This window comes from Brachyhypopomus gauderio, unplaced genomic scaffold (genome assembly GCF_052324685.1).
Source record: "Brachyhypopomus gauderio isolate BG-103 unplaced genomic scaffold, BGAUD_0.2 sc87, whole genome shotgun sequence".
Lineage (NCBI taxonomy): Eukaryota > Metazoa > Chordata > Actinopteri > Gymnotiformes > Hypopomidae > Brachyhypopomus > Brachyhypopomus gauderio.
In genome coordinates, this window is record NW_027506908.1 from 306,389 (window position 1) to 331,736 (window position 25,348).

At 47.1% G+C, this 25,348-nt stretch overlaps 1 protein-coding gene and 1 long non-coding RNA gene across 3 annotated transcripts; both read left to right on the forward strand.

Annotated features, from left to right (window-relative positions):
* Window positions 1-1,872: 1,872 nt before the first annotated feature.
* LOC143493459 (uncharacterized) lies at window positions 1,873-13,099 on the forward strand. The gene is made up of 5 exons (XM_076991879.1): window positions 1,873-5,799; window positions 6,488-6,556; window positions 8,086-8,882; window positions 9,170-11,248; window positions 12,098-13,099. Exons 1-5 carry the CDS (start codon window positions 1,887-1,889, stop codon window positions 13,097-13,099), a joined length of 7,860 nt encoding a protein of 2,619 aa, XP_076847994.1. The 5' UTR covers window positions 1,873-1,886.
* Window positions 13,100-16,934: 3,835 nt separating this feature from the next.
* Window positions 16,935-24,963, forward strand: LOC143493470 (uncharacterized). Of its 2 annotated transcripts, XR_013125475.1 has the most exons (4): window positions 16,935-17,105; window positions 18,121-18,293; window positions 19,338-19,489; window positions 24,237-24,963. It is a non-coding gene; the product is annotated as an uncharacterized LOC143493470 (long non-coding RNA). The 2 variants fall into 2 exon arrangements; XR_013125474.1 differs by lacking the exon at window positions 24,237-24,963 and having other exon boundaries at window positions 19,338-19,636.
* The last annotated feature ends 385 nt before the right edge of the window (window positions 24,964-25,348 follow it).

The following is a 25,348-nucleotide window of genomic DNA, read 5'->3' on the forward strand; positions in this document are numbered from 1 at the left end:
TGGGTTTTGGGGGATTATCGTGCTGCTGCTTGGTGTGCTCAGTCATTCTCTGGGGAGGGCAGGCATAAGGCCCATAATATTTCTTTTGTTCTTTATTTGAGTTATTTGCCATTTTGGAGTTGTGTGATTTGGAGCTGAGTATACCCAATGTGTGAGTGAGTCGGTGTGTGTTTGGGAGTGCGGGTTTTAAATAGATTTATAAATTGTAAATAGATTTATAAATGGACCTTGTTATTAATAAACATTTCTATTCTGACCCTGTCTCTGTGTATTGCAAGAACCTGAAGTGTGCGGGAACCTGGGTAATTTGGGACTAATTTTGGGAGGTCGGAGGATCAAAATTTACTGTCCCCCGGGAGCTTATACCCCCGGGGGTGGCGTAGTCGGAGTTACTTTTTGGTTTTGGCCATACCACTACATTTGGCGTAGTCGGCAGGATACGCATGAAAGCAGAGACATTGGTTTTGTTTAGATCTGTTTCAATTTTGTAATATAAACTGGTTATATGGTTGACGGAGTGTATGTGGATGAATGTGTAAATGAACAGGTACTGTAGAGGGAGCAGCGTGTGTTTCATTTCTTTTTAGTAGCAGAACAGCAGCCGGTGCGGAGATTGCAGTTCCTCTTGAGTCCAGTCATTCGTTGTGAGTTTCAAACACTAACACTTGGTTTGGTGTTCTGTACAACATGTCTGAGGAAACGCAACAGCTTAGGGACCAGTTGGCCCAGTTGAGAGCAGAAAACGAGCGCTTAAAGTCTGGTCATTCAGACCAAGCCCCAGGTGCGAGTATAGCCAGCTCTAGTGTCGTAACCGTACCTACTACCGAACACTTAGTCTTTGTCCCTAGGGAAAAGAAGTGCCCATTGTTTCGGGGAAATACAGGCATAAGTATTGAGGCGTGGAAGGAGGAAGCGGAGGCCTGCATGCGGGCTCGTCGCCTTTCTAATATTGACAGAGCCTATTTTCTCTTTGACCACTTGGAGGGCGAGGCACGGGAAGAGATTCGGTATAGGTCAAGGGAGGAAAAAGAAAATCCAGATAAGATCTTTGATATCTTGCAGGAGCTCTATGGTTGTCCACAGTCATATGTTGCCTTGCAGGAGGCATTTTTCTCTAGAAAACAACAAGAAGGGGAGTCACTACTTGAGTTTTCGATTGCTTTAATGACCTTAATGGATAAAGTGCGGCGGAGTGCGCCAGAGGGGATTCTTAATGCCGAGGTTCTTTTGCGTGATCAGTTTGTGGAGCAGGTAAGTGAGGGTGCTCTGCGCCGTGATTTGAAAAGTTTTATCCGGGTTAAACCGTTGGCCACGCTGATCGAGGTCCGTAAGGAAGCCATTCGTTGGGAACGGGAGGGCTCCGCTGAGCCCCCACGGCCGCGTAGTTTCTCGTTACCTACCTGTGATCGAGTGTTTGGGGTTCCCGGTACATCTTGCGCCGTGAGTAGTGATTCTCGTGGTGGGCCCCCGACAAGGTCTGACTTGGAGAAATTACAGGCGGACATGGCAAAGCTTATGGAAATGGTGCAACAACAACAAGCTCAGCTTCAGAGTTTTGGTTATGGGACGGCTGTTCGGGAGCCACAGAGGCGTACTCGGTCTTCCCGGGAGGGGCCCATCATCTGTAGACGTTGCCGTCAGCCAGGCCATTATGCTGGGGACTGCGACGGGGAGCGAGTGGTCGGGCCCTGGCCAGCCCCCTCTACTAGGGGCCCTCGGCCTCTGGAGTGTCGGCCTCCTCACCTGAACCCACCGTCGGAAAACTGATGCCCGCTGGACTGAAGAGTCACAGTCCGGAGGGGGCTTTTCTTGGCTCAGGTACTGTGCCCGATCCCCTCACCGTTACCAACGTCTTACTTTCCAACTGTCCACATTTGCTTGTTTGGATGGGTGGGGTTCAGGTCCCATGCCTTATTGACACCGGGTCCATGGTATCGACCCTTACTGAAAGTTTCTTTTCGGCCCAGTTTGAACCTCAGGGGCAGGAGCGTTTACAATCATGTCATTGGTTACAACTTCGAGCTGCCAACGGCCTAGAGATTCCATATTTGGGCTATTTGGAGCTGGATGTCGAGCTCTGTGGCAAAAGTATGCGTGATTGTGGGGTTCTGGTTGTTCGTGACCCCCCCGGGGGCATGGCCAATAAGGTCCCAGGGGTTCTTGGCATGAATGTGATCAGTAAATGTTATCAGGAACTGTTTGGACAACACGGTCCTACGCTGTTTGATCTCCCATCTGTGTCCGCAGCCCCACAGCCGGTGGTGAGGGCACTGCAGCACTGCCATCAGGCTGAAGCCCAGCCTATGCTCAGGACCAGTGGTGCCGTGAAGGTTGGGGGTCGTCGGCCGTGGCGGGTTCCAGGGGGCACCATGAAGTTGATCTCCGCTACTTGCCCAGAGTATTATTCTGAACATGGCACGCTTTTCGAGCCCACTGACCAGGGGTTGCCAGGGGGGCTGTTGATTTCTCCAGCCCTTGTGCAAGTGATGCGTGGGTCAGTGCAGGTCCCCGTAGTTAACGTTGGTTGTACGGATGTTGTGCTTTATCCCCGTACCAGGCTTGGACTGCTGAGCACGGTGTCCATTGTTAGTTTGCCACGGGATGTGGTGGAGGTTCATTCGGTTACTGCGAACCCGAGTTCTCCCTCTCCTGCCCTGTCAGTGGAAGAACGAATAGGGGCCGTGGATTTGTCACCTCTATCGGCCGAGGAGCAGGCAGAGGTTCGTGCATTGCTTGTGAAGTATTCTTCAGTTTTCTCCGCCCATGAGGGAGACCTGGGTTGTACTACCCTAATTTCTCATGAGATCCCACTGTTAGATCAGACTCCGGTTCGGCAGAGATATCGCCGCATTGCCCCCTCTGACTATGAGGCCGTAAAAACTCATATCAATCAGCTTCTCCAGGCGAGGGTCATCAGAGAGAGCAGTAGTCCCTTTGCTTCTCCTTTGGTTCTCGTAAGGAAAAAGGATGGAAGCTTACGGCTTTGTGTGGATTACCGCCTGTTAAATGCGAGGACTCGGAAGGATGCTTTCCCTCTCCCTCGGATTGAGGAGACGTTGGACATGTTGGCTGGATCCCGCTGGTTTTCCACCATGGATCTAGCCAGCGGGTACAATCAAGTCCCAGTGTCTGAGGGTGACCGGGCCAAGACGGCCTTTTGTACACCGTTTGGGCTGTTCGAATGGAACAGAATGCCATTTGGTCTTTGTAATGCGCCAAGCACGTTCCAAAGATTGATGCAACGAATGTTCGGTGACCAGCAGTGTCAGTCTGTCCTTCTGTATCTTGACGATATTGTGATCTTTTCGTCCACAGTAGCGCAACATTTACAACGTTTGGAGATGGTCTTGACCCGGTTACAGGCCGAGGGACTGAAGGCCAAGCTAGGGAAGTGTGCGTTCTTCAAACCAGAGGTTTGTTACTTGGGGCATGTGATTTCTCAGCAGGGGGTCTCTACTGAACCTGGCAAGGTGGAAGCAGTTTCCAAATGGCGGCGACCCACCAATGTGTCTGAGTTACGTTCGTTCCTTGGCTTTGCCAGTTATTATCGGCGGTTTGTCGAAGGCTTTGCAAAATGGGCAGCGCCATTGCATCGTCTGGTAGCAGCATTAAGTGGGAGCCGATCCCGACGGGCCGTGGGGCAGCCATTTCAGGAGGCCTGGTCGGAGGAGTGTGAAGCCAGCTTTGAAGGGCTTAAAAACAAGCTGGTCACTGCGCCAGTGCTGGCGTACGCAGACTTCAGCCGACCCTTCATCCTGGAAGTAGATGCCAGCTATAGTGGCTTGGGTGCAGTACTCTCTCAGGAGGTGGAAGGTAAGGTTCGGCCTGTGGCATATGCCAGTAGGACCTTAAGACCAACAGAGAGAAACATGAGCAATTATAGTTCAATGAAGCTGGAGTTTCTTGCCCTGAAATGGGCAATTACAGAGAAGTTCAGGGAGTACCTAATGGGACAGAAGTGTTTGGTTTACACCGACAATAACCCATTGAGCCATCTTACCTCGGCAAAGCTGGGGGCCGTGGAGCATCGATGGGCCGCGCAGCTAGCATCGTTCGATTTCGAACTGAGGTACCGATCGGGGAGGTCCAACCGTAATGCCGACGCCCTTTCGCGACAATACCAACCTGAGGGGGAGGGTGTAGGTGATCTGGCCTTGAGCATTGCGGTCCCTAGGGCGCTGCAACAGGTAGCCGCTAGTGAAGATCGCATCACCGCTTCTCAGTTGGTGGTCTCTGTATTGCCATCTCATTCTTCCCCAGATTTGTGTGCATTACAGGCCAGTGACCCCATCATTCAGTCAGTTCTGGTCTTCTGGAAGGAAGGACGGCGGCCCACTCGTGAGGAAAGGGGGACCCTTTCACCCTTGTCGCTTCTCCTGTTGCGCCAGTGGGATCGGTTGATTGAACATAAAGGTGTGCTTTATCGACGTGTTTGGCACCCCAGTGGTCGTGAGGAGTGCCGTCAGCTGATCCTACCAGCTGAGTTGCGGGCAGAGGTTTTGAAAGAACTTCACCAACAGCATGGCCACCAAGGGGCCAACCGTACCCTTGAGTTGGTCCGGCAGCGGTGCTATTGGCCACGAATGTCTGCAGAGGTGCGCCAGTGGTGTGAGGAGTGCCCTAGATGTCAGGTAGCCAAAGAGACGGCCCCGCCGGCCGCCACATACATGGGACATCTGTTGGCATCTCGGCCTAACGAAACCGTTGCTATTGATTTCACAGTTCTGGAGCCTACGACCGGGGGGGTGGAGAACGTCTTGGTGATTACTGATGTTTTTAGTAAGTACTCCATAGCAGTCCCCACCCGGGATCAGCGGGCTCCAACCGTTGCCCAGGTCTTGATTACCGAGTGGTTTTATAGGTTCGGTATCCCTAGCCGGCTTCACTCCGACCAGGGGCGTTGTTTTGAGGGCATACTGATCCAGCAACTGTGCAGTATGTATGGGATTCAGAAGTCGCGGACCACCCCGTACCATCCAGCTGGGAATGGGCAATGCGAACGGTTTAACCGTACGTTGCACAATCTGCTGCGCACTCTGCCGGCCTCTCGTAAGCATGACTGGGTCACTTGCCTGCCACATGTACTCTTTTGTTACAACACCACCCCGCATCAGTCCACAGGAGAATCGCCACACTTTTTGATGTTTGGGCAGGAACCGCAGTTGCCAGTGGATTTTCTGCTAGGGCGTGTTCGGCCGTCGGTGCCGGGGACCGTGTGCGATTGGATACAGGAACACCAGACCCGGCTTCAAGTGGCGTTTGATGGTGCTAGGGAACGTCTGGCTGCAGCAGCGGAGTACCGTAAGGACAAACACGACGCACGAGTGCGGAGCCCGGCTTTAGCAGTAGGACAGCTGGTGTATGTACGCGATCATGGTGTGAGGGGTCGCAACAAAATCCAAGACCAGTGGAGCTCCGTGGTACATGTGGTGGTGCGGGTTCCTTCGGAGACGGGGGCCGTGTATGCCATCGCCCCTGTTGGTGACCCCACGAAAGTGAGGCATGTGCATCGCAGCATGCTGAAAGGGCTGGTGGGGCCCTATGCCCTGGACAACCCTCAGGGGTTGATTCAACCAGGTAAACCAACTTCTACGGACCAAGGGGAGTTGTCAAGCGAGGAAGATATCCTCCTGGGGGAGCCGGTAGGTGGGGTTGACCCATACATTCCAGCTGGGTCTCCCCTACCTTTAGGTCATGCCCCACGGGGTGATGAAGGGTTGGGTCTGAGCATTCAGGATGCCCCTTCTAATAGTTCTGCGGTGGGTCCATCGCCCATTCAGCCGCTAGGTTGCAGTCCGGGTCGGGTGCAGGAACCGTCACGTCGTACTACCCGGGCCACTGCGGGGCAACATTCCAATCCTTATCGGTTGCCCCGGGGGGCAATTCCAGACGTTTAAGGCAACTCATTTGGGACGTGGTGGTATACATGTTGTATCGTCGGGGCGACGATAAAAGATGTGGGGGGTAGATTGTAGTGGTGCCTCGGCATCACTACGGGTGCTGCAGCCATGCCGCGTCATGGGTTGCGTCATCACGCTGCTCGGGCATCTTACGTAGGGCTGGGCTTTAAATTCAGGGCGCCGACACTGTCAGATGCACGTTCTGGCTGCCCTACGCCGTTCTGTCCGGTCATCGGCATTAGTTTGCTGTGTGTTATCTGTGGGCAATTTCTGCTGAGGCTGTGTTGGGCTCGGTTAAACTACACTCTTTTGGAGGTATGTAAATTGCTTTCTCCGGGCATTGAAGGCTAGGTTAGTTATCACTTGCTAACGCTAGCGTTATGTGTGTTCAGGTGATTCACTCAGTGGCCGGCTTTCTGCCGTGGCTTTGAGAAGTTCTTGTGTCCTGCGCTACGCGCTGGTAACCCATTACAGCGGGTTATCTCATTCGTGGGCTCCTCGTGGTTTGGTAGGTGATCACTTGGTCACGTATTCGCTAAATGCTACCGTTTATAGCGTCGAGGCTAACGTTTCGTCCTCCCTTGTAGGCTCCATATTTGTGCCTGTTAACCCCGAGACTAGCACTCGGGTTGGGCGTCTAGTCACACTGGATCGGGGTAAGTAGCGTTTTAATATCGCCGCACCAGGCGTAGTAATTATGGAGGGGTTGGCTAATCTGGTCGCTTGGTTTGTTATAGGTTACCGGGTGGTTCCAGCTTCTCTCTCTCTCTCCCTCTACCGGACCTACCATCAGCCGCGCGGTGCTGGGCTTCGCTCCGGCTGTTGTTCTGCTGCTAGTTTTATGTGTTTATTATAGTGCACTCGCACATGGTGTTGACCCCGCCAACGGCGGTATTACGGTGAGCGGGGCCGAGTGTCTGTCCCTGCGTACGACAGCGTGTGCGTGCGTGTGTGGGTGTGTGTGCGTGGGTGTGTGTGCGCGCGTGTGTGGGTGTGTGTGCGCGCGTGTGTGGGTGTGTGTGCGCGCGTGTGTGGGTGTGTGTGCGCGCGTGTGTGTGGGTGTGTGTGTGCGCGCGTGTGTGGGTGTAAGTGGGTATCCAGTTCTTGTGTTTATTGCTGTGGTTGGGTTAATTTATCGCTGTGCGGATTTGCTTTGTTTCTTTGGTTTTAATTTCGTTGGGCCTTGGGTTCCTCCTGGGGGGTGGTTGGGCCGTTTGTGGTGCCCTTGTTGGGGGGTGATATCTGCGGTGCCGCTGGGGTGTACTATCTGTATCACGTGCGTAAACTCTTGTGTGTGATCACTGGGTTTTGGGGGATTATCGTGCTGCTGCTTGGTGTGCTCAGTCATTCTCTGGGGAGGGCAGGCATAAGGCCCATAATATTTCTTTTGTTCTTTATTTGAGTTATTTGCCATTTTGGAGTTGTGTGATTTGGAGCTGAGTATACCCAATGTGTGAGTGAGTCGGTGTGTGTTTGGGAGTGCGGGTTTTAAATAGATTTATAAATTGTAAATAGATTTATAAATGGACCTTGTTATTAATAAACATTTCTATTCTGACCCTGTCTCTGTGTATTGCAAGAACCTGAAGTGTGCGGGAACCTGGGTAATTTGGGACTAATTTTGGGAGGTCGGAGGATCAAAATTTACTGTCCCCCGGGAGCTTATACCCCCAGGGGTGGCGTAGTCGGAGTTACTTTTTGGTTTTGGCCATACCACTACATTTGGCGTAGTCGGCAGGATACGCATGAAAGCAGAGACATTGGTTTTGTTTAGATCTGTTTCAATTTTGTAATATAAACTGGTTATATGGTTGACGGAGTGTATGTGGATGAATGTGTAAATGAACAGGTACTGTAGAGGGAGCAGCGTGTGTTTCATTTCTTTTTAGTAGCAGAACAGCAGCCGGTGCGGAGATTGCAGTTCCTCTTGAGTCCAGTCATTCGTTGTGAGTTTCAAACACTAACACTTGGTTTGGTGTTCTGTACAACATGTCTGAGGAAACGCAACAGCTTAGGGACCAGTTGGCCCAGTTGAGAGCAGAAAACGAGCGCTTAAAGTCTGGTCATTCAGACCAAGCCCCAGGTGCGAGTATAGCCAGCTCTAGTGTCGTAACCGTACCTACTACCGAACACTTAGTCTTTGTCCCTAGGGAAAAGAAGTGCCCATTGTTTCGGGGAAATACAGGCATAAGTATTGAGGCGTGGAAGGAGGAAGCGGAGGCCTGCATGCGGGCTCGTCGCCTTTCTAATATTGACAGAGCCTATTTTCTCTTTGACCACTTGGAGGGCGAGGCACGGGAAGAGATTCGGTATAGGTCAAGGGAGGAAAAAGAAAATCCAGATAAGATCTTTGATATCTTGCAGGAGCTCTATGGTTGTCCACAGTCATATGTTGCCTTGCAGGAGGCATTTTTCTCTAGAAAACAACAAGAAGGGGAGTCACTACTTGAGTTTTCGATTGCTTTAATGACCTTAATGGATAAAGTGCGGCGGAGTGCGCCAGAGGGGATTCTTAATGCCGAGGTTCTTTTGCGTGATCAGTTTGTGGAGCAGGTAAGTGAGGGTGCTCTGCGCCGTGATTTGAAAAGTTTTATCCGGGTTAAACCGTTGGCCACGCTGATCGAGGTCCGTAAGGAAGCCATTCGTTGGGAACGGGAGGGCTCCGCTGAGCCCCCACGGCCGCGTAGTTTCTCGTTACCTACCTGTGATCGAGTGTTTGGGGTTCCCGGTACATCTTGCGCCGTGAGTAGTGATTCTCGTGGTGGGCCCCCGACAAGGTCTGACTTGGAGAAATTACAGGCGGACATGGCAAAGCTTATGGAAATGGTGCAACAACAACAAGCTCAGCTTCAGAGTTTTGGTTATGGGACGGCTGTTCGGGAGCCACAGAGGCGTACTCGGTCTTCCCGGGAGGGGCCCATCATCTGTAGACGTTGCCGTCAGCCAGGCCATTATGCTGGGGACTGCGACGGGGAGCGAGTGGTCGGGCCCTGGCCAGCCCCCTCTACTAGGGGCCCTCGGCCTCTGGAGTGTCGGCCTCCTCACCTGAACCCACCGTCGGAAAACTGATGCCCGCTGGACTGAAGAGTCACAGTCCGGAGGGGGCTTTTCTTGGCTCAGGTACTGTGCCCGATCCCCTCACCGTTACCAACGTCTTACTTTCCAACTGTCCACATTTGCTTGTTTGGATGGGTGGGGTTCAGGTCCCATGCCTTATTGACACCGGGTCCATGGTATCGACCCTTACTGAAAGTTTCTTTTCGGCCCAGTTTGAACCTCAGGGGCAGGAGCGTTTACAATCATGTCATTGGTTACAACTTCGAGCTGCCAACGGCCTAGAGATTCCATATTTGGGCTATTTGGAGCTGGATGTCGAGCTCTGTGGCAAAAGTATGCGTGATTGTGGGGTTCTGGTTGTTCGTGACCCCCCCGGGGGCATGGCCAATAAGGTCCCAGGGGTTCTTGGCATGAATGTGATCAGTAAATGTTATCAGGAACTGTTTGGACAACACGGTCCTACGCTGTTTGATCTCCCATCTGTGTCCGCAGCCCCACAGCCGGTGGTGAGGGCACTGCAGCACTGCCATCAGGCTGAAGCCCAGCCTATGCTCAGGACCAGTGGTGCCGTGAAGGTTGGGGGTCGTCGGCCGTGGCGGGTTCCAGGGGGCACCATGAAGTTGATCTCCGCTACTTGCCCAGAGTATTATTCTGAACATGGCACGCTTTTCGAGCCCACTGACCAAGGGTTGCCAGGGGGGCTGTTGATTTCTCCAGCCCTTGTGCAAGTGATGCGTGGGTCAGTGCAGGTCCCCGTAGTTAACGTTGGTTGTACGGATGTTGTGCTTTATCCCCGTACCAGGCTTGGACTGCTGAGCACGGTGTCCATTGTTAGTTTGCCACGGGATGTGGTGGAGGTTCATTCGGTTACTGCGAACCCGAGTTCTCCCTCTCCTGCCCTGTCAGTGGAAGAACGAATAGGGGCCGTGGATTTGTCACCTCTATCGGCCGAGGAGCAGGCAGAGGTTCGTGCATTGCTTGTGAAGTATTCTTCAGTTTTCTCCGCCCATGAGGGAGACCTGGGTTGTACTACCCTAATTTCTCATGAGATCCCACTGTTAGATCAGACTCCGGTTCGGCAGAGATATCGCCGCATTGCCCCCTCTGACTATGAGGCCGTAAAAACTCATATCAATCAGCTTCTCCAGGCGAGGGTCATCAGAGAGAGCAGTAGTCCCTTTGCTTCTCCTTTGGTTCTCGTAAGGAAAAAGGATGGAAGCTTACGGCTTTGTGTGGATTACCGCCTGTTAAATGCGAGGACTCGGAAGGATGCTTTCCCTCTCCCTCGGATTGAGGAGACGTTGGACATGTTGGCTGGATCCCGCTGGTTTTCCACCATGGATCTAGCCAGCGGGTACAATCAAGTCCCAGTGTCTGAGGGTGACCGGGCCAAGACGGCCTTTTGTACACCGTTTGGGCTGTTCGAATGGAACAGAATGCCATTTGGTCTTTGTAATGCGCCAAGCACGTTCCAAAGATTGATGCAACGAATGTTCGGTGACCAGCAGTGTCAGTCTGTCCTTCTGTATCTTGACGATATTGTGATCTTTTCGTCCACAGTAGCGCAACATTTACAACGTTTGGAGATGGTCTTGACCCGGTTACAGGCCGAGGGACTGAAGGCCAAGCTAGGGAAGTGTGCGTTCTTCAAACCAGAGGTTTGTTACTTGGGGCATGTGATTTCTCAGCAGGGGGTCTCTACTGAACCTGGCAAGGTGGAAGCAGTTTCCAAATGGCGGCGACCCACCAATGTGTCTGAGTTACGTTCGTTCCTTGGCTTTGCCAGTTATTATCGGCGGTTTGTCGAAGGCTTTGCAAAATGGGCAGCGCCATTGCATCGTCTGGTAGCAGCATTAAGTGGGAGCCGATCCCGACGGGCCGTGGGGCAGCCATTTCAGGAGGCCTGGTCGAAGGAGTGTGAAGCCAGCTTTGAAGGGCTTAAAAACAAGCTGGTCACTGCGCCAGTGCTGGCGTACGCAGACTTCAGCCGACCCTTCATCCTGGAAGTAGATGCCAGCTATAGTGGCTTGGGTGCAGTACTCTCTCAGGAGGTGGAAGGTAAGGTTCGGCCTGTGGCATATGCCAGTAGGACCTTAAGACCAACAGAGAGAAACATGAGCAATTATAGTTCAATGAAGCTGGAGTTTCTTGCCCTGAAATGGGCAATTACAGAGAAGTTCAGGGAGTACCTAATGGGACAGAAGTGTTTGGTTTACACCGACAATAACCCATTGAGCCATCTTACCTCGGCAAAGCTGGGGGCCGTGGAGCATCGATGGGCCGCGCAGCTAGCATCGTTCGATTTCGAACTGAGGTACCGATCGGGGAGGTCCAACCGTAATGCCGACGCCCTTTCGCGACAATACCAACCTGAGGGGGAGGGTGTAGGTGATCTGGCCTTGAGCATTGCGGTCCCTAGGGCGCTGCAACAGGTAGCCGCTAGTGAAGATCGCATCACCGCTTCTCAGTTGGTGGTCTCTGTATTGCCATCTCATTCTTCCCCAGATTTGTGTGCATTACAGGCCAGTGACCCCATCATTCAGTCAGTTCTGGTCTTCTGGAAGGAAGGACGGCGGCCCACTCGTGAGGAAAGGGGGACCCTTTCACCCTTGTCGCTTCTCCTGTTGCGCCAGTGGGATCGGTTGATTGAACATAAAGGTGTGCTTTATCGACGTGTTTGGCACCCCAGTGGTCGTGAGGAGTGCCGTCAGCTGATCCTACCAGCTGAGTTGCGGGCAGAGGTTTTGAAAGAACTTCACCAACAGCATGGCCACCAAGGGGCCAACCGTACCCTTGAGTTGGTCCGGCAGCGGTGCTATTGGCCACGAATGTCTGCAGAGGTGCGCCAGTGGTGTGAGGAGTGCCCTAGATGTCAGGTAGCCAAAGAGACGGCCCCGCCGGCCGCCACATACATGGGACATCTGTTGGCATCTCGGCCTAACGAAACCGTTGCTATTGATTTCACAGTTCTGGAGCCTACGACCGGGGGGGTGGAGAACGTCTTGGTGATTACTGATGTTTTTAGTAAGTACTCCATAGCAGTCCCCACCCGGGATCAGCGGGCTCCAACCGTTGCCCAGGTCTTGATTACCGAGTGGTTTTATAGGTTCGGTATCCCTAGCCGGCTTCACTCCGACCAGGGGCGTTGTTTTGAGGGCATACTGATCCAGCAACTGTGCAGTATGTATGGGATTCAGAAGTCGCGGACCACCCCGTACCATCCAGCTGGGAATGGGCAATGCGAACGGTTTAACCGTACGTTGCACAATCTGCTGCGCACTCTGCCGGCCTCTCGTAAGCATGACTGGGTCACTTGCCTGCCACATGTACTCTTTTGTTACAACACCACCCCGCATCAGTCCACAGGAGAATCGCCACACTTTTTGATGTTTGGGCAGGAACCGCAGTTGCCAGTGGATTTTCTGCTAGGGCGTGTTCGGCCGTCGGTGCCGGGGACCGTGTGCGATTGGATACAGGAACACCAGACCCGGCTTCAAGTGGCGTTTGATGGTGCTAGGGAACGTCTGGCTGCAGCAGCGGAGTACCGTAAGGACAAACACGACGCACGAGTGCGGAGCCCGGCTTTAGCAGTAGGACAGCTGGTGTATGTACGCGATCATGGTGTGAGGGGTCGCAACAAAATCCAAGACCAGTGGAGCTCCGTGGTACATGTGGTGGTGCGGGTTCCTTCGGAGACGGGGGCCGTGTATGCCATCGCCCCTGTTGGTGACCCCACGAAAGTGAGGCATGTGCATCACAGCATGCTGAAAGGGCTGGTGGGGCCCTATGCCCTGGACAACCCTCAGGGGTTGATTCAACCAGGTAAACCAACTTCTACGGACCAAGGGGAGTTGTCAAGCGAGGAAGATATCCTCCTGGGGGAGCCGGTAGGTGGGGTTGACCCATACATTCCAGCTGGGTCTCCCCTACCTTTAGGTCATGCCCCACGGGGTGATGAAGGGTTGGGTCTGAGCATTCAGGATGCCCCTTCTAATAGTTCTGCGGTGGGTCCATCGCCCATTCAGCCGCTAGGTTGCAGTCCGGGTCGGGTGCAGGAACCGTCACGTCGTACTACCCGGGCCACTGCGGGGCAACATTCCAATCCTTATCGGTTGCCCCGGGGGGCAATTCCAGACGTTTAAGGCAACTCATTTGGGACGTGGTGGTATACATGTTGTATCGTCGGGGCGACGATAAAAGATGTGGGGGGTAGATTGTAGTGGTGCCTCGGCATCACTACGGGTGCTGCAGCCATGCCGCGTCATGGGTTGCGTCATCACGCTGCTCGGGCATCTTACGTAGGGCTGGGCTTTAAATTCAGGGCGCCGACACTGTCAGATGCACGTTCTGGCTGCCCTACGCCGTTCTGTCCGGTCATCGGCATTAGTTTGCTGTGTGTTATCTGTGGGCAATTTCTGCTGAGGCTGTGTTGGGCTCGGTTAAACTACACTCTTTTGGAGGTATGTAAATTGCTTTCTCCGGGCATTGAAGGCTAGGTTAGTTATCACTTGCTAACGCTAGCGTTATGTGTGTTCAGGTGATTCACTCAGTGGCCGGCTTTCTGCCGTGGCTTTGAGAAGTTCTTGTGTCCTGCGCTACGCGCTGGTAACCCATTACAGCGGGTTATCTCATTCGTGGGCTCCTCGTGGTTTGGTAGGTGATCACTTGGTCACGTATTCGCTAAATGCTACCGTTTATAGCGTCGAGGCTAACGTTTCGTCCTCCCTTGTAGGCTCCATATTTGTGCCTGTTAACCCCGAGACTACCACTCGGGTTGGGCGTCTAGTCACACTGGATCGGGGTAAGTAGCGTTTTAATATCGCCGCACCAGGCGTAGTAATTATGGAGGGGTTGGCTAATCTGGTCGCTTGGTTTGTTATAGGTTACCGGGTGGTTCCAGCTTCTCTCTCTCTCTCCCTCTACCGGACCTACCATCAGCCGCGCGGTGCTGGGCTTCGCTCCGGCTGTTGTTCTGCTGCTAGTTTTATGTGTTTATTATAGTGCACTCGCACATGGTGTTGACCCCGCCAACGGCGGTATTACGGTGAGCGGGGCCGAGTGTCGGTCCCTGCGTACGACAGCGTGTGCGTGCGTGTGTGTGTGTGCGTGGGTGTGTGTGCGCGCGTGTGTGGGTGTGTGTGCGCGCGTGTGTGGGTGTGTGTGTGCGCGCGTGTGTGTGGGTGTGTGTGTGCGCGCGTGTGTGTGGGTGTGTGTGTGCGCGCGTGTGTGGGTGTAAGTGGGTATCCAGTTCTTGTGTTTATTGCTGTGGTTGGGTTAATTTATCGCTGTGTGGATTTGCTTTGTTTCTTTGGTTTTAATTTCGTTGGGCCTTGGGTTCCTCCTGGGGGGTGGTTGGGCCGTTTGTGGTGCCCTTGTTGGGGGGTGATATCTGCGGTGCCGCTGGGGTGTACTATCTGTATCACGTGCGTAAACTCTTGTGTGTGATCACTGGGTTTTGGGGGATTATCGTGCTGCTGCTTGGTGTGCTCAGTCATTCTCTGGGGAGGGCAGGCATAAGGCCCATAATATTTCTTTTGTTCTTTATTTGAGTTATTTGCCATTTTGGAGTTGTGTGATTTGGAGCTGAGTATACCCAATGTGTGAGTGAGTCGGTGTGTGTTTGGGAGTGCGGGTTTTAAATAGATTTATAAATTGTAAATAGATTTATAAATGGACCTTGTTATTAATAAACATTTCTATTCTGACCCTGTCTCTGTGTATTGCAAGAACCTGAAGTGTGCGGGAACCTGGGTAATTTGGGACTAATTTTGGGAGGTCGGAGGATCAAAATTTACTGTCCCCCGGGAGCTTATACCCCCGGGGGTGGCGTAGTCGGAGTTACTTTTTGGTTTTGGCCATACCACTACATCTTAATAAAGAGACTTAGCCGGTGCTGACATGTTTCCAGTGGCCTTATATATATGAATAGTCTGTTTTAAAAACTACAAAAAGTGTGAATACAAAAGTGTGTTGGTCATGGGACTAATGTTTCAATCCAAATAAGCGCCTGGGGTTTATGGAATGAAAGTAATCATAAAATGAAGGTTAATTCAAGGTGGGTTCTTAAAACGCCTGATGAAATTAGTAATTTAATACGATAAATCGTTTCAAACTATAACTATAGGTGAAATAAAATGGAAAGAAAGCAAAAGTCCACTTTGTGCTTGAAACATAGGCTTCTTTGAGAGGTTTATCCGTTGGTGCGGTGTCACGGCATAATCGCAATGCGCATGCGCACGTTTCGAATATTTTATCTTTGTATATTATGAATTTTTGACCTTTGACCTTGCCCGTTCTTGGCGTAATGGGTAGCGCACTGGTCAGTCACGCAGAACGACGAGAGTTCAAATCCGCCACCGGGTGTGTGACCCCATAACTTCAATAATGATATTGAGCGTGGAGGCCCTGGATCAGGGAGCCGAGAGGAAACGCGCTGCGCTAGGTTTCTTAATGACAGTGATGAGAATGACGGGCTCAGTTACAGGAGGATCACAAGGGCCAATAGATCAATACCCAGTGCCCACCTCACCGGTGCCTGATAGCCAACAGGGCACATTTTTAGTTGCCACTACCGGTTTTTTTTTTTTTTTTGTTCAATCTGAAAAATCGAACTATGCATTATTTATAATATATACGTAAAATATCCAATGAATATCAAGTTCATTTCAGCACCTTGGACAGTTAAATGACTTCATGACTTTATTTAATTGACTTCCTTCGTGTATATCAAAATCACCTTTCCACTATACAAAAGCTGTTCAGTCCATCTCATGACATTATGTCAATGCACAGAATTTGAAATGTGCCGGATATCCTGACGTCGTAATCGCAATGCGCATGCGCATATGTCGTGTATTTTAACTTTGTATATATATATATATATATATATATATATTTTTTTTTTTTTTTTTTGATGGGGCCATGTTCTCTTTAATATCCATTTCCATGATAGACACAGCACAGCTCAGTAAACAAGGCATAAAGAGACAAAGGAGCATAGCGTGCTCACACAATCACTATAACTCGGCCCAGACAGGAGAACAGCAGCAGACGTCTAGCAGGTCTGAAATGCACAAGGAATGCACAGCACTGACTGCACGAACCTGTGGGCTTAAAAATGGAGTGTGTGTAATGAGGAATTTCTTTTAGCAATTTGCTGTTAACAACAGGAATAAATAAATAAATAAATGATTATTCAGGAAATAATATTTTTAATGTTTTAAAAATGAAAAACACAATGTGACATAAAATCACAATAAGGAAATAATATACATGAAATAACTCATGTAAAAAGATAATGTGTGAAAACATCACTGTGCAAGATGTTAAGACAAAACTTTTTGCTTTGAAGTTTTTTTTTTTTTTTTTTTTCCTTTATTTACAATAATCGCTTACAAACAAAATCAAGGCACAAATGGTAATACAAGGAATCAGTTAAATAAGTTGAGTAGCATATGAACAAAAAAAATAAATAAATAATACATAAATAAATAAATAAATAAATAAAATAATAAAACACATAATAAAACATGTATATTATATAGAGGTTTACATCAGACCAAAGTTTTTCATCAAAAAAATAAGTTTTTGAGCAGAATTACTTTTAACTAAAATTAGAGACTCCAAGAAACAATTAAGAAAATTTTTCAAATAACCTAAATTAGGATTCGTTTTGAAAAATCTACATTTATGAATAAAAAACTTTCCCATTAATATTAAATTATTTATTACAAATTCTGCACTGGAATTCTGCAGATAAATACCAAATTTAATTATTGTCAGATTCAAAGTCGGCAAATCGATTCCTTGACCTTGGAGCCAATCCCAAATACTACACCAAAAGTCTTGTATGACATGACACTGAAAGAAAAGATGATCTAAATCCTCCTCTTCTTTAACTTTGTATATTATGAATTCGCTCTGTGCACGTGACGCTTCCGCATGCCCATATACCGGCAGTATCATTTCCGGCTCGACTACAGAGACACGTCAACAATGACGTTTTACACGCGCTGTTTGCAGGACCTCCCTCGGGTGACGGTCAACGATGTTCATCGGATCGTCAAGACACACATGCCGCGGCTTCTTCGAGCGAGAAAGAGAAAGATTTCAAGATGTACATATCTAGTTATATTGACAACTACGAAGGTGAGTGTTCCGTGTTAGCGCTAGCACACAGCTAAGCGTAAATTAGTTAGCGTTAGCATTGTGTGTGTGTGTGTGTGTGTGTGTGTGTGTGTGTGTGTGTGTGTGTGTGTGTGTGTGTGTGTGTGTGTGTGTGTGTGTGTGTGTGTGTGTGTGTGTGTGTGTGCGCGTGTGTGTGTGTGTGTGTGTGTGTGTTAGCTAGCTGGTCGTGTCTGAACACTAAACTTCGTAAGAGCTTAAACTCAAGATCAACACAAACCCGGCGGATCCCTGTGTTTAGCCCGGCCATGACTGGGTTAAACAGCGGAATCTGTGTTTGTAAACAAAGCGCAACTCGACGGTGTTCGCCGACGCGTGTTTGTTTACAAAACAACGAATATTGTGCTTTGTTTACAAACACGGAATCCGCGCCGGAGACTGCTGTTTAACCTGTCTCAGGACTGAGTTATCTCACTTCACTATTAAACACATACTGTGATTAAGTCTATTCTTTTATTTGCATTTTAGTGTTGAACAAAGATCAGGTAGACAGGAGAGATGTGTGTGAGGGCGACCTGTTTTAGGTCGATGAAGAAGTCGGAGAAGCCACACAGCTCGAGTGTAGGGTGACAGTGCTTTAGAAGATAGATGCTATGAATGTTGTTTTTAGATTTATGTTTATGGGGATTAAAAACATTTTGTTGGTGAAAAGTAAGTAGTGGAGTAATGTTTTGAGTAATGTTACCTGGCAATGTGAGTATGACTTAATGTCAGGAAAAGTGAATGTTAAAGGCAAAACCCCCAGAAACTGTATTTGTTCAGATGTTTCCTGATTTACTTTATTGTAAATACTATTGAAGCTGGTAAATTGTTTATGTCAAATGAGGGCCACATTAGGCAACACTGTAGACTATTAGTGACAGTGTATTCTAATTATATAGCCTTTCCTGGCTGATTTTATTTTGTAAATAGTTTTTTTTAATTAAATTGCACTTGATACTGTTTCTCATTGTATTTGCTACATTTTGTATTTTTGCAGATTTCATTAGATGATTCGAGACCTGCTCATATGTTGCTGGGACAACTTTGTGCAATCATGTGGTGGCATTGCTTTATCAAACTGCACATTATTCACAACTAAGAGTTCCTGCTGTTCCTCCTGTCCTGAGCTGCACAGAGAGTGAGCAGCAATGGCACAAGCCAAGAACTTTGGTAAGTAATAATATTCTAAACTTTGTACATTTGTGTAAAAATGTAGGGTGCTATGAAAAATGTCAATAAACACAGAATACAGTCATATTGTCACGTAGGGCTACGCCTCCTCTCGTAGCTGTCACTCTGGGTTCCCTCATGTCTGTATTCCCTGCCTGTTTATCCCGCCCTGCTCGTTGTCTCTGTGATTTCCCATTGTTTGCCACGCCCCTGTTATCATTGTTCGCACCTGGTCCTTGTCTAGTCCTGTGTATAAAAGTCCCTGTGTCTCCCATGTCCGTATTGGTCTTTTTGTTCAAACCTGTGCCTAGTCATTCCAGCTGTTCGTAAGTTTGCGCCTTTGTGTTATCCGTCTCCCATGTGTTTTGCCTTTTGTTCCTTAGTCTGTCTTGTTGTTTTCTGTACCCGTTGTCATGCCTGTGTATATTTCATGTATGGACTGCCTTCCCGATCTGACCTGCGCCCGTTATTTCGACTCTGTCAATGGAATTTCCTTTAATAAATCTCGCTCTCCTCAGCGTTTGTGTCCGCCTCCCTGTTCTGCCCAGCGCAGGTCGTTACACATATACTACTTATTTTAAATTACAAAGACATCATTTCAGATATTAAGACTGCAAAATGTAATTGATTTAAAAAATAAAAAGCACATATACCACTGCGCTGCTGACAGTGATCCACCACCCATATAATATCTGCTCAGGGGTGGTCTGGGCCATAAATGAGTGGAGTGAAGACAATCAATCTATGCAGAGAAATTGAATGATCTTTAGTTGTTGAACTACTAAGCTGGCCTGAAAAGAATTGTGCCAACTAAAGTGGCCAATAATTATACCTACTCACCATAACGGAAGTACTGTTTTGCATAAACAAACTTTAGTATGCATCATTACAGTAACATACAAATGAATATAAAATACCACAGTATAGATTGAGTTATTCAACCATGCACATTAGCAGTATGAGTATAAATAGTGATCTCTGTAGATATATCTCTGATCATTAGGATCCTCTGCTCTGTAAGTTATGTTGACTGCTCTTACCTAGAAGCAAAGCACGGCACACTGCAGCTGAAGCGTCATCATAACTACTACTGACAGATCCAGGGGCAGATGCTCATCACAGGAATGGACTGGTGTGACTTTGTTGTTTTTGCTGAGGAGGACATGTTGGTGCAGCGCATATTGAAAGATGCACAGGTAATTAACACCATTAAACAAAAGGTGGACCATTTCTTTTTTCACATATACATGCCCAGATGTCTATAAACTCAGTTTGTATGTTTGTATATATTGTTGTATTTGTTTAAAATGTTCTTATAACCCTGATAATGATCTGTAGAATAGAAAAACATTTGAATGTCATTGGCACAGTTCTGATATTTTAAAAAACAACTCAATAGACAAATCACAAGCACTTTGTTTCAAAATAAAATTTTTTATTTTCCTTCACTTTGTCATTGTTTTACATTTCGTCAAGCTTAAGTACAAACAAGTGAAACATTTATATTAAATATTAAACATTAAAAGTGAAGCCCATTAGATGTGTACATGAAAAGTAAACACATGGATAACATGCATATGCACCCTTAAATATTTATCACAGATTTGCAGCATTGGTCCTGGGGGCTATTCCACGAAGCGAGCTTATGAAAGCGGCGCTTATTAGAGTGAGCCTCGCTTGAGTTAGCCAAACAGTTCACTTCCGTCTAGTTCCGTTCCACTAACGAAATCCAGACTCAACCTGTTCCCGCTAATTCAAGCCCGGCTTTTGTAATCGGCGATCATGCGCGTGCACACAGTATTTACACAGCCTCACTAATCGATATTCGAAAAGGCAAGAAAATGTCGAAAGAGCTGAAAGAACGAGCAGCTTTTTTTTCTTCTGCTGAACAGGAGCTACTCATACGTCTTTATGAGGAATATAAAGACGTTATTATGAAGAAAGGCAACACGTCCTGTATTAATAAAGCCAGAGAAGCTGCCTGGCACAATATTGCAGACAGATTAAATGCGTGAGCATATAATTTAACCCATTCATTGGCATTTAAAAAGTGTTATAGTAAATTAATAATGTTAATAATTTCCTGATGTAGAAGTAACATGAGCGGGGTTAGGAGAACATGGCAACTGTATAAAATATTTTAGCAACCAGAAAGAAAACTGCTACTGCTGCTGGTGGGCCTCCTGTAGCAGCCCTCACTCCTGCAGAAGACCTTGCTTTAGAGCAAAACAGCGGACGCCCCATCATTGTGGGAATCGAAGGAGGAACATCATCTGATCCTGTCTGTCCTCATGATACACAGCCTTATGTTAAAGGTAGGTTCAGTTGTTTCTCAGATTTTACATTTTTGTTCTTTGTTTCTTCTGTCCACAGGCTCAGCAAGACAATTAATACATTTCTCTTTCCAAAAAAAACGCCTCTTGTTTTATGTTAATAGTGTTAATGAACAAATGCAAACAAAATATTCCCTTAACTAAAGTAAGTGTTTGCATACATGTCCCTCACAGCTCTACCATCCATGTGGTCTGCAATTAAAATGCCATCTTCCCATTGCTCCAACTGCACTCTTGGCATTTCTTCTTTTTGCAGTATTGCCACATTGTGCAAAACTGCACAGGCTGCTTTAATGTCACAGGCTCTCTCAGGAGTCACTCTGAGATGGCGCAAGCAGTTAAATCTGCTGTTTAACTGTCCAAATGCCATCTCAATGCATGCCCTTGTCTTTGAATGTGCACGATTGAACCTCCTCTCTGCATCTGTTGTAGGGTCTGCATATGGGGTAAGAAGAAAAGGTTGGCAGGGGTAACCCCTATCCCCAAGCAGTAAGCCAGGAAAAGCACCTACGATTATAAGGAGAAGAGTTAAACACTGAGGCCAAATCTGCACTATTTTGTGTGGTTGGAGTATTCTTACCTTGGGCAAACCTCTGTGCCAGTGAGGACGCACGAAATATCCTGGAATCGTGCACCGAGCCGGGCCATTTTACCTCAATGTTGGAGAATAGAAATTGGCTGGTGCAAACCATCTAGAACAATGGCAAAAGTGACAAAGGGTGAAAGTTATTCAAACCCATGAACTGACATGCTTTACAATTTCTGTTGGGTAGGCAAAACTTGCATGTACCTGTACATTGATGCTGTGAAATAATTTTTTGGTTCACATAGTCTGCCTCCATGGGTACAGATGGAGCCTTTATCCAGATGTGAGTACAGTCTATAGCACCAATGACATTTGGAAATCCTAGACAATTCAATGCGTTTTGAATTGAAGGAATTTTAGCATGAAATAGTTGATTAAGATGAATACAAAGCACTTTGGTAAGTGCTCTGGATAAGAGCGTCTGTTAAAGTCATATAAATTTAACTCCAAGTTACTGATCAAACCAACACTACTTCTCATGAATACATGCCAGCTGTTCTGAAAAGGATGGGAAGGATGCCTCTGTGACCAGGGAATTTAATGAATATATTAAGGAAGCGCTTAAGCGCAAGGTAAACCTTTCGAATTTCGCTGCAGAACGTTGCCTTACTAAGATGTTATGCATCCCCAAAGCTGTACAGAAATGCACGACTGGCAAAGAAGCACAAAGCGATACAGACTGTTTGGGGTTTGGTAAGAGCTTTACTACGTCTAGTGGTCTTCTCAATATATGGCCCCGGTAATTTACAAAGATATATAATACTGTGTCTTCTGAACCTGTAGCATCGGCGCAGATGGAAATTCTGAAGTGAGGGGGACCAAGCTGTACAATATATGCGTTTATGCTTGTAGATGCTAGATTTCGGATGGGGTCAATATAAATCTGGAGGGGACATGTCCCCCCCGTCCCCAGTGCCATCTGCGCCCCTGACCTGTAGTGCTCAAATAAGTAGTCATCCGGAAAGCCCAGTGGATCTGTCCTGTCCTGGAATGACCTTGGAGCTGGTAGCATGAATGCTCTGTGCACTTCACACGCTCCCTCATCTACTGGATTCTCTACAAATGGGCATGCCATGGTCAATCAGCCTTCAGCCTTCACTGTTAGCTGCTCTTTTTATAGCTTACATTTTGGATTATTTGTATCACCTGTATGAAAATCTTGGTAAGGTATTTGTCTGTATCCATTTCCTTTTTGCACCATTAAGTTAACCACACATTTACATTATTTATACTGAACATATGTAAATTGCAAAGTGATATGATTTGCTTGTAATTTGAACACAAAAGAGGAAGTATGGGGATAAATATATACCTAAAAGTATCTTCAACTAAATTACTCAGTATTAATAATTATTAATACTCAGGTACAAAGAATTGTATTTTTTGTGATATAGAGTTTATGCTAATGTATGTTTCTGCACCATAACTGCGATTAGACACTGTATTCCATTTTACACTGACCTGAATTTGTGAAGATTAAACCAATACATTAAAATGTGCAGAAACCTCACTGAATAACATTGAATATGTACTCTTAAGATCGAAATATAAATTGCATTTTGAAATATAATTATTAAATTTTGATAATAATAACCTGCAATCATTCCAAACTAATAATTACAGTACTCAATTAAATGTATAAAGATGTTATAATATATGCTACATCCACAGCCATTTAATGGATAGAACTGCAGCGGAACCTTGTTCCTCAATTCAGTTTCCCGGATGGCGAGACTGACATCACGCTGCTCAGCCAATAGAAGCGGTCCGGCTAAGCTAAGCCTCAACTCTAGCCTGGTACGGAGCAGGTTAGTTCAAACGTATATGTTGCTGTAGTAACTGAGCGAGGCTCAAGTCTAGCCTCTTTTGTGGAACCGAATTTGAGCAAAATGAGCCAGGCTTGTCTTTAAAAGCCCGGCTTACTGAGTTAGCTCGCTTCGTGGAATACCCCCCTGGAGTACCATTGCCCTGCTGTTTTTCCTTATTTAGTAAACCTACCTCAAATCATGAAAGCCTTAATTGCAGCAGGGAAACATCAGGAGAAATTCTGTAACATTTCTAAAATAATAACAAAAAGCCCTGTACATGAATATAAAAAGTATTCTTGGGAAAGAGCAAATGTTATATATTCTGTACTCATACAGACCTTTCCACCATCCGAGGCCCATTTCTTGACAAGAGGACCATTCTGGTAGTTGGAGAGAAGACATGCCACAGTAAAAAATTTGATTGATACTTCCTGTGATGGAGAGTGGTATTACAGTGTCAAATAGTTTGTTTTCTTTAATTCGTCTAATCATCCTCTCCACAAGTACCCATTGACGTGCAATATGCTGGGTCTCTCTCACATCATCTTCCAGCATCTGTGTTCTCTTGTGCAGGAAAGCAGGCCTCATCAGCTCATCAATTGGTGTTAGCTTCTGGATTGGGCAAAGAGAAAAGATTAAAATAATATACACAGTCCGGTCACATTATGAACACCCATTGAAACCATACTGTGAGCGTGGTACTACGAGTGGGTGAATATGGAGGTGGGTTCACTACAGAGAGTGAGGTGAATACAGACATTGGTGTTCCCAATCCAGGTGTTTTAATTGTGTATTCCAGCAAAGGAGTAAATCACCAATACTAGTAAACGAAAAGAAAAACTGTATAAAAGGAAAATAAACATATAAAAAGTACTCAAGCCCACAAAGGCTTATAAGCAGTACCTCCAGTAAGCGCTGGCAATCAGCAGCCAGTCTAGCCCCTAAGTTTCTTGGGCTCAACACAATAACATCCAATATCAAACAACCAACATTAACCAACCAACCTCAACCTCCTTAGCCTCTGAGAGGAAGGCCTCTTATACTAGTAGCCCCTCCCCTTAATTAAGCTGGGACACACCACTACTACTAGCAGGGGTTACCTACAAACACAAACATGACATACATTACTGCAGTAATAACATTTTACATTTAGTGCACTACTATGACAAGAATAATAATTAATATGTCCATTTGTTGCATACAACTCCGTCCTCAGGTATTCCCAGGAACTGTAACCCCCTCCCCTCCTTCAGTAGGCCGAGGGCCCTTCGGCCACTATAAGAGGAGGAGCTGGATGGGCCGCCAGTCCCCTGAGAATCCCGGAACAGATAAATACAACATTATAATCAATCACATGTCTTTTAGAGACTTGGTGATGGGTGAGTGTATCATGTTTTGTAAATTGTATCTAAGCATTTCTGTCGTCAAAGCAGTTGCTTAAACATGAATAACTTCTTTAAAGGGCTGTAAAACGTGCATTTTAAACATTCCAGCCACACCTGGAGAAGTTGTGTCGGCATTCGAATATTCGGGTTCTCCACAGGCAACATTGTCGACTCGGAATGCAAAAATTCGAGACATTTGAGTTTTTCTTGACAGTTTCACGATAATTTATTCAGTTGGTTTGATGTTCCTCGAGACCTTGTTAAGAGTAATGATGCTGTGATTGTGATGGTATACACCAGGGGCGTCCCAGCCCGCCAGGGGGTTCAGTCCAGCCCACGGAATAAACCTGCATTATTAAAAAAGAATAAACTCCATTTAGTTAAAATCTGCAGTTCCTATAAAAAAAAGAGAAAAGCGGACACAGAGTGTCGGATTTTTCAACAAAAATGGAATTACTTCAGAATAGGCTATATGCACACGGGGTGCTGACATATTTCCGTTTAAATATTAGCCAGGTCAGCCCATTGATCTATATATCTATATATGGATTGCGCTGCTGTAACACACGATTTCCCCTCTGGGATACATAAATAAATCTATCTATCTAGCTATCTATCTCAAAAATCCCAACAGAGGATGTAATGTAATTATCTGTAGTTATGTATATATATATTCATGTACATTTTTGTACATTAAATGTGGTTTACATGTGTTGTGACCAAATGCTGATTTACTGCAATAAATTCACTGTTTAAGTACTGTTTAATTTATTTTAGTAATAATTTGTCACCCACCTGAGAGTTCTGATTGCTTACCATACTGTATCAATTACACAAGACACTGACCAGATGAATGCTAATTTCTTTATTATAATAATTCATTTTCTATAAAATTACATGCATTTTTTAATGAATATAATTACACCTATAATAAAACAATGAA